Here is a 13854-nt window from a genome sequence, read left to right on the forward strand (position 1 = left end):
TATGGGCAAAAGATGTAGCAGACACTGGTACTATGACCCGATATCCAGCAGGTAAAGAAATGTAACAGAGCAAAATAACATGCATTACCTGGTATGCTCAGCGATAGGGGACCCAGAGCCCACCGCCATTATACAGTATGGAGCATCATGTGCAGTCATTATACAGTATGGAGCATCATGTGCAGCCATTATACAGTATGGAGCACTGTGTGGCCATTATACAGTATGGAGCATCATGTGTGGCCATTATACAGTATGGAGCATCATGTGCAGTCATTATACAGTATGGAGCATCATGTGCAGCCATTATACAGTATGGAGCACTGTGTGGCCATTATACAGTATGGAGCATCATGTGTGGCCTGTTATGACCTGGTGGTAAGGACAATAATGGACCTAGTGGGTAAGAGCACACGGAATGACCTGATAGTTACTAATAATATAGGACGAGCTCTGAGACGTGGGAACTCTGCTGACCGCAATCCCTAATCCTATCACACACACTAGAAATAGCCGTGGATTGCTCCTAACGCTCCCTATGCAACTCGACACAGCCTAAGAAACTAGCTAGCCCTAGAGATAGAAAAATAAAGCCTACCTTGCCTCAGAGAAATTCCCCAAAGGAAAAGGCAGCCCCCCACATATAATGACTGTGAGTAAAGATGAAAATTACAAACACAGAGATGAAATAGATTTAGCACAGTGAGGCCCAACTTACTGAACAGACAGAGGATAGGAAAGGTAACTTTGTGGTCAGCACAAAAACCTACAAAAAGACCACGCAGAGGGCGCAAAAAGACCCTCCGCACCGACTCACGGCTCTGCGTCTCAGAGCTTCCAGCAAGCAAGACAAAATCAAAATAGCAATCTGGACAGAAAAATAGCAAACCAGAGAAAAACAAGCAGTAACTTAGCTTCAGCTGGGAAGACAGGTCACAAGAACGATCCAGGAGAGAGCTAGACCAATACTGGAACATTGGCAGGTGGCATGGAGCAATGATCTAGGTGGAGTTAAATAGAGCAGCCAGCTAACGAATTAACCTCGTCACTTGTAGAAGGAAACTCAGAAGCCGCAGCTCCACTCACACCCACCAGAGGAAGCCCATGGACAGAACCAGCCGAAGTACCATCCATGACCACAGGAGGGAGCTTGACAACAGAATTCACAACAGTACCCCCCCCTTGAGGAGGGGTCACCGAACCCTCTCCAGAGCCCCCAGGCCGACCAGGACGAGCCAAATGAAAGGCACGAACCAGATCGGCAGCATGAACATCGGAGGCAAAGACCCAGGAATTATCTTCCTGACCATAACCCTTCCACTTGACCAGGTACTGGAGTTTCCGTCTCGAAATACGAGAATCCAAAATCTTCTCCACCACATACTCCAACTCCCCCTCAACCAACACCGGGGCAGGAGGATCAACGGATGGAACCACAGGCGCCACGTATCTCCGCAACAATGACCTATGGAATACATTATGGATGGCAAAAGAAGCTGGAAGGGTCAAACGAAACGACACAGGATTGAGAACCTCAGAAATCTTATACGGACCAATGAAACGAAGCTTAAACTTAGGAGAGGAAACCTTCATAGGAACATAACGAGATGACAACCAAACCAAATCCCCAACACGAAGTCGGGGACCCACACAGCGCCGGCGGTTAGCGAAACGTTGAGCCTTCTCCTGGGACAATGTCAAATTGTCCACCACATGAGTCCAAATCTGCTGCAACCTATCCACCACAGTATCTACACCAGGACAGTCCGAAGACTCAACCTGCCCTGAAGAGAAACGAGGATGGAAACCAGAATTGCAGAAAAACGGCGAAACCAAAGTAGCCGAGCTGGCCCGATTATTAAGGGCGAACTCAGCCAAAGGCAAAAAGGACACCCAATCATCCTGATCAGCAGAAACAAAGCATCTCAGATATGTTTCCAAAGTCTGATTAGTTCGTTCGGTTTGGCCATTTGTCTGAGGATGGAAAGCCGAGGAAAAAGACAAATCAATGCCCATCCTAGCACAAAAGGCTCGCCAAAACCTCGAAACAAACTCGGAACCTCTGTCCGAAACGATGTTCTCCGGAAAGCCATGTAAACGAACCACATGCTGGAAAAACAATGGCACCAAATCAGAGGAGGAAGGCAATTTAGACAAGGGTACCAAATTGACCATCTTAGAGAAGCGATCACAGACCACCCAAATGACTGACATCTTTTGAGAGACAGGGAGATCCGAAATAAAATCCATAGAGATATGCGTCCAGGGCCTCTTCGGGACCGGCAAGTGCAAAAGCAACCCACTGGCACGAGAACAGCAGGGCTTAGCCCGAGCACAAATCCCACAGGACTGCACAAAAGAACGCACATCCCGCGACAAAGACGGCCATCAAAAGGATCTAGCCACCAAATCTCTGGTACCAAAGATTCCAGGATGACCAGCCAACACCGAACAATGAACCTCAGAGATAACTCTACTAGTCCATTTATCAGGGACAAACAGTTTCTCCGCTGGGCAACGGTCAGGTCTATCAGCCTGAAATTTTTGCAGCACCCGCCGCAAATCAGGGGAGATGGCAGACAAAATTACCCCCTCTTTGAGAATACCCGCCGGCTCAGGATCACCCAGAGAGTCGGGCACAAAACTCCTTGACAGGGCATAAGCCTTCACATTCTTAGAGCCTGGAAGGTACGAAACCACAAAATCAAAACGGGAGAAAAATAGCGACCAACGAGCCTGTCTAGGATTCAACCGTTTGGCAGACTCGAGATAAGTCAAATTCTTGTGATCCGTCAAGACCACCACGCGATGCTTGGCTCCTTCCAGCCAATGACGCCACTCCTCGAATGCCCACTTCATGGCCAACAACTCTCGATTGCCAACATCATAATTGCGTTCAGCAGGCGAAAACTTTCTAGAAAAGAAGGCACATGGTTTCATCACCGAGCCATCAGAACTTTTTTGCGACAAAACAGCCCCTGCTCCAATCTCAGAAGCATCAACCTCGACCTGAAACGGAAGCGAAACATCTGGCTGGCACAACACAGGGGCAGAAGAAAAACGACGCTTCAACTCCTGAAAAGCTTCCACAGCCACAGAAGACCAATTGACCACATCAGCACCCTTCTTGGTCAAATCAGTCAACGGTTTAGCACCACTAGAAAAATTACTGATGAAGCGACGATAAAAATTAGCAAAGCCCAGGAACTTTTGCAGACTCTTCACAGATATCGGCTGAGTCCAATCATAAATGGCCTGGACTTTAACAGGGTCCATCTCGATAGTAGAAGGAGAAAAAATGAAACCCAAAAATGAAACGTTCTGAACTCCAAAGAGACACTTTGACCCCTTCACAAACAAAGAATTCGCACGAAGGACCTGGAACACCATTCTGACCTGCTTCACGTGAGACTCCCAATAATCTGAGAATACCAAAATATCATCCAAATATACAATCAGGAATTTATCCAGGTACTCTCGGAAGATGTCATGCATAAAGGACTGAAATACTGATGGAGCATTGGAAAGCCCGAATGGCATAACCAGGTACTCAAAATGGCCCTCGGGCATATTAAATGCAGTTTTCCATTCATCGCCCTGTTTAATACGCACAAGATTATACGCATCACGAAGATCTATCTTGGTGAACCAACTAGCCCCCTTAATCCGAGCAAATAAATCCGACAGCAGCGGCAAAAGGTACTGAAATTTGACTGTGATCTTATTAAGAAGGCGGTAATCAATACAAGGTCTCAAAGAACCATCCTTCTTGGCCACAAAAAAGAACCCTGCTCCCAATGGTGACGACGACGGGCAAATATGACCCTTCTCCAAGGATTCCTTCCTTTACATAACTCCGCATAGCGGCGTGCTCTGGCACAGATAAATTGAACAGTCGGCCCTTAGGAAACTTACTACCAGGAATCAAATTGATAGCACAATTGCAATCCCTATGAGGAGGTAGAGCCCTGGATTTGGGCTCATCAAATACATCCCGGTAATCCGACAAAAACTCCGGGACTTCAGAAGGGGTGGATGACGAAATAGACAAAAATGGAACATCACCATGTACCCCCTGACAACCACAGCTGGACACAGACATGGATTTCCAATCTAATACTGGATTATGGACTTGTAGCCATGGCAACCCCAACACGACCACATCATGCAGATTATGCAACACCAAAAAGCGAATATCCTCCTGATGTGCAGGAGCCATGCACATGGTCAATTGGGTCCAGTACTGAGGCTTATTCTTGGCCAAAGGCGTAGCATCAATTCCTCTCAATGGAATAGGATACTGCAAGGACTCCAAGAAAAAACCACAGCGCCTAGCAAACTCCAAGTCCATCAAATTCAGGGCAGCGCCTTAATCCACAAATGCCATAACAGAATAGGATGACAAAGAGCAAATCAGAGTAACGGACAAAAGAAATTTCGACTGTACCGTACCAATGGTAGCAGACCTAGCGAAACGCTTAGTGCGCTTAGGACAATCGGAGATAGCATGAGTGGAATCACCACAGTAAAAACACAGCCCATTCCGACGTCTGTGTTCTTGCCGTTCAGCTCTGGTCAAAGTCCTATCACATTGCATAGGCTCAGGTCTATGCTCAGATAATACCGCCAAATGGTGCACAGCTTTACGCTCACGCAAGCGTCGATCGATCTGAATGGCCAAAGACATAGACTCATTCAGACCAGCAGGCATGGGAAATCCCACCATGACATCCTTAAGGGCTTCAGAGAGACCCTTTCTGAAAATTGCTGCCAGGGCACATTTATTCCACTGAGTGAGTACAGACCACTTCCTAAACTTCTGACAATATATTTCTACCTCATCCTAACCCTGACACAGAGCCAGCAAGATTTTCTCTGCCTGATCCACTGAATTAGGTTCATCATAAAGCAATCTGAGCGCCAGAAAAAACGCATCAACATCACGCAATGCCGGATCTCCTGGCGCAAGGGAAAATGCCCAGTCTTGAGGGTCACCACGTAACATAGAAATAATGATTTTCACTTGTTGAACAGGGTCACCTGAGGAGCGAGGTTTCAAAGCAAGAAACAATTTACAATTATTTTTGAAATTCAGAAACTTAGATCTATCCCCAAAAAACAAATCAGGAATAGGAATCCTAGGCTCTAACATCGGATTCTGAACCACAAAATCTTGAATGTTTTGTACCCTTGCAGTGAGATTATTCATACAAGAGGACAGACCTTGAATGTCCATATCTACACCTGTATCCTGAACCACCCAGAGGTAAAGGGGAAAAGAGAGACAAAACACACTGCAAAGAAAAAAAAATGGTCTCAGAACTTCTCTTATCCCTCTATTGAGATGCATTAATACTTTGGGCCACCTGTACTGTTATGACCTGGTGGTAAGGACAATAATGGACCTAGTGGGTAAGAGCACACGGAATGACCTGATAGTTACTAATAACATAGGACGAGCTCTGAGACGTGGGAACTCTGCTGACCGCAATCCCTAATCCTATCACACACACTAGAAATAGCCGTGGATTGCTCCTAACGCTCCCTATGCAACTCGACACAGCCTAAGAAACCAGCTAGCCCTAGAGATAGAAAAATAAAGCCTACCTTGCCTCAGAGAAATTCCCCAAAGGAAAAGGCAGCCCCCCACATATAATGACTGTGAGTAAAGATGAAAATTACAAACACAGAGATGAAATAGATTTAGCACAGTGAGGCCCGACTTACTGAACAGACAGAGGATAGGAAAGGTAACTTTGTGGTCAGCACAAAAACCTACAAAAAGACCACTCAGAGGGCGCAAAAAGACCCTCCGCACCGACTCACGGTGCGGAGGCGCTCCCTCTGCGTCTCAGAGCTTCCAGCAAGCAAGACAAAATCAAAATAGCAAGCTGGACAGAAAAATAGCAAACCAGAGAAAAACAAGCAGTAACTTAGCTTCAGCTGGGAAGACAGGTCACAAGAACGATCCAGGAGAGAGCTAGACCAATACTGGAACATTGGCAGGTGGCATGGAGCAATGATCTAGGTGGAGTTAAATAGATCAGCCAGCTAACGAATTAACCTCGTCACCTGTAGAAGGAAACTCAGAAGCCGCAGCTCCACTCACACCCACCAGAGGAAGCCCATGGACAGAAACAGCCGAAGTACCATCCATGACCACAGGAGGGAGCTTGACAACAGAATTCACAACAGTGGCCATTATACAGTATGGAGCATCATGTGCAGTCATTATACAGTATGGAGCATCATGTGCAGCTATTATACAGTATGGAGCACTGTGTGGCCATTATACAGTATGGAGCATCATGTGTGGCCATTATACAGTATGGAGCATCATGTGCAGTCATTATGCAGTATGGAGCATCTTGTGCAGCCAATATACAGTATGGAGCATCATGTGCAGTCATTATACAGTATGGAGCATCATGTGCAGCCATTATACAGTATGGAGCATCATGTGTGGCCATTATACAGTATTGAGCATCATGTGTGGCCATTATACAGTATGGAGCACTGTGTGGCCATTATATAGTATGAAGCATCATGTGTGGCCATTATACAGTATAGAGCATCATGTGCGGTCATTATACAGTATGGAGCATCATGTGCAGTCATTATACAGTATGGAGCATCATGTGCAGTCATTATACAGTATGGAGCATCATGTGTGGCCATTATACAGTATGGAGCATCATGTGTGGCCATTATACAGTATGGAGCACTGTGTGGCCATTACACAGTATGGAGCATCATGTGTGGACATTATACAGTATGGAGCATCATGTGCGGTCATTATACAGTATGGAGCATCATGTGCAGCCCATATACAGTATGGAGCTTCATGTGCAGTCATTATACAGTATGGAGCATCATGTGTGGCCATTATACAGTATGGAGCATCATGTGCGGCCATTATACAGTATTGAGCATCATGTGTGGCCATTATACAGTATGGAGCATCATGTGTGGCCATTATAGAGTATGGAGCATCATGTGCGGCCATTATACAGTATGGAGCATCATGTGTGGCCATTATACAGTATGGAGCATCATGTGTGGCCATTATACAGTATTGAGCATCATGTGTGGCCATTATACAGTATTGAGCACTGTGTGGCCATATTTTTTTGTTTATAATTATTCTTTATGAAACAGTGTGATCAGCAGTGCTAAATGGGTGTGGTTGGGACGTGGATATGGGTGTGACTAGTTATGAATGGGTGTGGTCAGAGGCGTGGCCTCAAATTTACCGCGGCGCACATTGCGCACCGCAAACTTTGTCCCTCTTTCCCATCTTCAAAAGTTGGGAGGTATGATACTAATGCATACAGAAAAAGGATATATGGGCAACTACTGACCTCTAAAGGTTTTAACTGGTATTACGCTATGAATATTTATCCTGCTGCTCATAAATGGTCAGAACAAGATCTGTATGGAGGAGTGGGACAAAATCCCTGCTGCTGTGTGTGCATATTTGGTCAAGAACTACAGGAAATGTCTGACCTCTGTAATTGTAAACAAAAGATACACATGATGAGAGCATTATACTGCCTCTGTACAAATCCCTAGTTAGACCGCACATGGAGTACTGTGTCCAGTTTTGGGCAGCGGTGCTCAGGAAGGATATAATGGAACTAGAGAGAGTACAAAGGAGGGCAACAAAATTAATAAAGGGGATGGGAGAACTACAATACCCAGATAGATTAGCGAAATTAGGATTATTTAGTCTAGAAAAAAGACGACTGAGGGGCGATCTAATAACCATGTATAAGTATATAAGGGGACAATACAAATATCTCGCTGGGGATCTGTTTATACCAAGGAAGGTGACGGGCACAAGGGGGCATTCTTTGCGTCTGGAGGAGAGAAGGTTTTTCCACCAACATAGAAGAGGATTCTTTACTGTTAGGGCAGTGAGAATCTGGAATTGCTTGCCTGAGGAGGTGGTGATGGCGAACTCAGTCGAGGGGTTCAAGAGAGGCCTGGATGTCTTCCTGGAGCAGAACAATATTGTATCATACAATTATTAGGTTCTGTAGAAGGACGTAGATCTGGGTATTTATTATGATGGAATATAGGCTGAACTGGATGGACAAATGTCTTTTTTCGGCCTTACTAACTATGTTACTATGTTACTATGTTACTATGTATTCTTTTCCAAATAGTTATATATATTTTTACTTATTTCATGCAATAAAATGGAAATTAATTATGTAAAAATCATACAATGTGATTTTTTTGATTTTTTTTTAAGATTCTGTCTCTCACTCTTGAAGTGTACCTATGATAAAAAAATTACAGACCTCTCCATTCTTTGTAGGTAGGAAAACTTTTATTTTCCCCACTGTACATCATATCCGGGGCTTTGGCTGCTGCATACACTAATAGAGGTTCCATCTCAGCCAGGATTCCCTCAGATCCTGGAGATGTGGGAAAATGATAGCGTGTCCAGAGTGGGCGCACAGAGGAGAAGATTCCATGTACACACTGGGGACACTGAGGAAGTTTGGGATGTCGGAGACAGAGCACAGCGTGAACTTTGCCCACATAAAAATGTTCTGATGCTGGGATTAGCCCTTTTAGTCCCTCAGAAAAGTTGTAAATGTATGTGTGCACATTCACTGTCTACATGCACAGAATTTAAATGCCTGGCGGTCAAGATTTAAAGGGTCTGTAGCCAAAAAACAGGGCTGGAGGGTAACTTTTTAGATCTGTGTTGCCGCACTCCAGGAATTTGCCCAGTTGGACACATGGCCATCTTAGGGTCGCATCCACGAATCGCTACAGGAAAATAAGGAACTTGGCAGTGTGTGCTGCTATTTTAACGATAAACCACTGCAGACTGCATCATGCCGCTTGATATGGAAGACCAGGATCTGATGAAGTAGTGATAAATGAGAGAGACCAGAGTGAAAAAATACATTTTGTTTTAATTGAACAAACTGCTGAGGAGTATATACAGCAGACAGCAGGCACAACACTTAAAGACCACGTGGTGGTACACTACTTTTGATACAAGTTACATTAGACCAGCAAAGGACCATAGGAATTTCCATCTTCCCTTTGTGTGAGAATCTCCTCGGCTGAGGTGCATCTCTACATCTCCTTACTGCTATTCTAAAAGTCAATTTGATGAGGGTGACACACTCGTTATTCTGCCATTGGATTATCAGTTTCTCCCCGTAGAAGAACACGTGTCCCAGCCTGGCCATCTTCACCTCTATGACACTCACATCTGGCCTGAGATAAGGAATTTTTCTGCCACTTAATCCTTGCTTACTTCAGATGTGCTATCTGAGTATTGTCCCCCTTCTTCGAACACAACACCCGTTTCAATGCAGATCTGCTAACATTAGGACCATAGGTCTGTCTACTTTTACCACTCTTCCCTATCTGCCTAACAGGAATGGAGTTTCTTTTGCCCATGCAACTCCTTCCCCCATAGCTGACCACGACAGTTAACCCTGTCTGTAGCTAACCAATTGTTGCAGGCCACAAAACAGACAAAACAACATTTAAAACATGGCAATGCATCATATAACCACAAGATCTTCAAGGGGAAGTGTTGAAAGCTTCTCCACTCCTTTAAACACACTTGTGATCAGTGCCTTATATGATGAAGTTGGAATATGTACGTATACCATGAGTGTTAACTATTTTGATTTTTTTTGCAGATAATCCACAATATTCAGTTGTGGAGGCTCAGGAAAGCAGGAAGGCTGTTGTAAGATCTGTCTGCAAGAGCAAAAATCTCTCCACCTCATCCTTTGTACTAAACCGTAAAGTTGCAGCTCAGCTATATGTGGAACACCGCCATCGGTTTATATACTGTGAGGTTCCCAAGGTGGGCTGCTCTAATTGGAAGAGAATAATACTATTACTGAATGAATCACTTGGCCGCACTCTTTATGAACTCCATCATTACCAAGTTCACACCTCAAAACAACTCAAAAAGTTAAGCTCATATCCTCCATCTCGTCAGAAAGAGTTTCTAGCAAATTATACTAAAGTGATGTTCACTCGAGATCCCCTAGAGAGAGTCGTTTCAGCCTACAGAGACAAGTTCCTTCACAAAGATGATGTTTACTACAGTAAAACCATTGCAAATCTGATCAAAAAATCACTTGGGATTCAATCTAAAACAAACATTACTTTTGAACAGTTTGCCAACTACATCACTAAAGAAAAACCTTACTATAGAGACACTCACTGGAAGCCAATGTATCAACTATGTGAGCCATGCAATATCCAATATGATTTCATTGGCAAGTTTGAAACTTTAGCAGATGATGCAGATTTTGTTTTGAAAATTATAAGGGCTCCCAAAAATTTGAAATACCCCACAATGAAACATCACTCTAATGAGTCCCGTACAAATGAAGACATAAGCATAAGTTACCTGGAAATGCTTCCTCCTATACTCTTTAGGAAATTTCTCAGCGTTTACAGCCTTGATTTCTCCATATTTGGTTATAGTCAGACTACTATTTCTAAACTCCTAAACCCCTTAGTGACGGAGCCAAATTTTTGAAATCTGACCAGTGTCACTTTATGTGGTAAGAACTCTGCAACGCTTCAACAAATCCCAGTGATTTGAATGATTATCCCTTTAATCCAGATGGTCATACCACAGCAAACCATTAATAAATTACATTTCCCTCATGTCGGCTTTACATCAGCATCATTTGTAAAATGTTATTTTATTTTGTTAGCATTTTAGGAAATGTAGCAGCAATTTTAAATTTTTTCAAGGAAATTTACAAAATTTATTTTTTGGGGGACTTATCCATGTTTGAAGTGACTTTAGGGGTCCTATATACTGGGAAACCCCCAAACGTGATACCATTTTCAAAACAGCACCCCCTGACATATCAAAAACTGCTGTCAGGTAGTTTATTAACCCTTCAGGTGCTTTACAGGAATTAATGCAAAGTGGTAAGACAGAAATGAAAATGTGTATTTTTACCAACTAAATGCCTCTAACTTCAGAACAGATTACTAGAGCCGACAGACCGCTATTTGGTCGTGAATTGCCATAGGAAACATCAGGACCACAAAATCATGATCTGAGGGCACCAGTTTGGGTAAAGAGGAAGCCCCCACACTCTGTTTACTATTTATAATGATGTAATCACTATTGATAGCAGCATTTAAGGGGTTAAACAGATTTGGACGGTGCAAACACTGAGCGTGGCTGATACAGTAAGTTGTCAGCTATAGTGTACAGCCGACAACTGCTGGATTGTCACCTGCATGGGGATGATATTCTCTTATATCTCAGGTCAGTTAAGAGACGTATTGGCTGTCATTAACAAGCTAAGGGTATGTTCACACGAGTTTTTGCAATGTTTTTTATTTCTGCACCCAAAACCAGAATGGTAAGCGGAAAAATGCCGCATACTAATACATGTCTTTTTTTAGTGCCTTTTTTTTACTTTAAGCGTTTTTGCAGTGTTTTAAACTGATAAAAGAATTGACATACTGCTTCTTGGCAAAAAAGCAGCACAGAATAAAAGCTGTGTGTGCATGAAATTTCAGATATCTCAGTGATTATTCTGGTACTGTAAAACACTGCGTGTTGTACTTAACAATTAACTGCATAAAGGCTAAGTGTGAACATACCATTACCCTATCAATGTAATATCTTTGACAAGTTAATGTACGGCTTTTTTTGTTATGCAGCAAATTAGCGAAATGTTTTACTGCAACCATTTTATCATCTTTGATACCCGGGAAGAAACCTACTTCAAAAAAGGCTAGCTATAACTTGAACAAATAACTTATGCAAGAACAAAGAAAGAGTTAATTGTCTAAATAAAATATACGGTGTATATATGTGAGATGGGGCCAGGGAGGTAGCCATGGCCAAGAGCAATCCCTGTATCACACCCTGGCCCCCTCTCTCTATACAGTAATGTCTCTTCCTCTGCGTACCTGGGTACTGTATCTCTGCTCCATCAGGGTCCCCCTGAGTTGTATTGGGCTCATTGCAGGCAGTTTCGCAATAACAGAGACACAGTCTGGCTTTATTTCAACATCAACAGGATTTACTCAGCACATCCAAGACATTTCCAGTATCATCCTCAGGCTTCATAACAGGTGACATTCTTTCTGTCCCTTTCATTTTCTCCCTCTCACTAAGCTTGTTCCCAGGATAAACCATACCTTTCGGTCCCTCAACGTCTTCTCTGTCCAGACTCCTTGCATTATGTGGGGGTGTCCTCAGCCGCTTTGCACCGGATCTAAGGACCACTGCCCACGCAAAAATCTGCCACATGATGAGCGACCTGCCCATACGGTTTAGCCTCCTTAGCAAATACAGTCCCAGTAATATTGTATCAGCTAGCACTGTTGCTGTTGTTCCTTCAGATGAGAACCGACTCCTGGATGCTATAGGCTGGGTCTCATTCTCCTTGAGCGTTGCGTGGCGCGATGTTGCCCTGGGCTAGCCAGCCCATATGAGATACACGGGCACCCGGCCCCAACTAACTACACCAGGAAGTGTGCTACATCTTATCCCACCGTGCCCCTCCTATATATAACTAGCTATGCCCTGTTCCCTTATGCCTACTGTACTATGTGCTAAACTATAGTCTCTGTGCCCCCATCTAGTGGCTGACCTGGGGTATTTCACTTTCCCTAAATACAATACAGTGGCAACAGACAATACTTTGCATATCAAAGAAAAAACGTTCCAGCAACAGACATAAAAAATCAGATTATTGAGTGGACTCCCATTATCTACCAATGTCCTTTTTTTGGGACACCTAATTTTTAGCTTCTAGCAACTAAGATTTTATAATTGTAATAATTAGGTCCAATTTTTTGTGTTGTGTTTGTAAAATGAATGTTTTCAAAATAGGAAATCACGTCATTGTCATTTTTTTTAAGTCTTTATTTATAAAAGGAACAATAAACATTACAACAATAAAGTGAATTTTCTCTTGTCTGTTTTACATGTGATAACAGCATTATCAGGCGCAAAAAGACATTGAGGCAGAAAATTAAGGGAAGGGGGGAAGGTAAAGGGTTGGGGAAGATGGGGGTTGGAGGGAAGCAGGAAAAAAGGAAGAGGAAGGGTCGAGGAAAGGGGGGAAGGGGACAAGAAAGAGGGAAGATAACATGTAAATACATAAACAGAAAATAGTTATTGGCATGGTTACATACTGTTGAAATTAGGTATATCGATGTTGCATGAATAACTTTCTAGTAAAACAAGATGCTAAGGGCAATTAAGAACACTGTCTTCCCGAAATTTTTTCCAGGGAGCCCATGTGGACAAATGTGAGTCATGGTTAGAGACCTCCCAACTTGACAACTCTTCGAGGCGTAAGATTTGATCTACTTTAATATACCATTCCCATACAGTGGGGGGAGATGTGTCCCCCCAATGTAACACAATCAGGTGTTTAGCGGCACCTACTAGGAGAGGGAAAAGGCCATGTTTCCTTGGTAAATAGTTAGAGGACGGGCAGGAGAGGAGAGCCTCCGCCGCCCGTAGGTTTGACTTAATTAAATTCAATTTCTTGAGAATGGAACCAATACTCTCCTAGAAGTTTCTTATTTTGGGGCAGCCCCAGAATATATGTGTGTGATTTCAAAGATAAAGCCGTGTGCACTACTACTGGTGGTGCCCAGGTAGGTTCCCACACCATGTGATACTAAAAGAAAGAACCTAGCACTCGACTTAATGCTCGTGAGATTTTAATGGTAGTAGCCCAAAAACGTTTTGGTCCTATATCTGGACCTTCATCAGTTACGTACTATGATGAAAAAGTGAATGACTGTAGTGTCATATAAGGCACAGCATGGTCTGCGTCCAGTATTCGCGCAGATAGGTTTAGGCACACA

General features: G+C 43.5%; 1 protein-coding gene across 1 annotated transcript in view; it reads left to right on the top strand.

The window, feature by feature from the left end:
• The window catches only part of LOC138643049 (carbohydrate sulfotransferase 9-like), a 150758-nt gene extending 137832 nt beyond the window's left edge, over nucleotides 1–12926 (top strand). The window contains exon 3 of the mRNA XM_069731764.1: nucleotides 9678–12926. Coding sequence (XP_069587865.1) covers nucleotides 9678–10534 — 857 coding nt within the window. The 3' untranslated portion in view covers nucleotides 10535–12926. The remainder of the gene's footprint in view (nucleotides 1–9677) is intronic.
• Nucleotides 12927–13854: the final 928 nt, after the last annotated feature.

The sequence above is a fragment of the Ranitomeya imitator genome, chromosome 1, assembly GCF_032444005.1.
Source record: "Ranitomeya imitator isolate aRanImi1 chromosome 1, aRanImi1.pri, whole genome shotgun sequence".
NCBI lineage: Eukaryota > Metazoa > Chordata > Amphibia > Anura > Dendrobatidae > Ranitomeya > Ranitomeya imitator.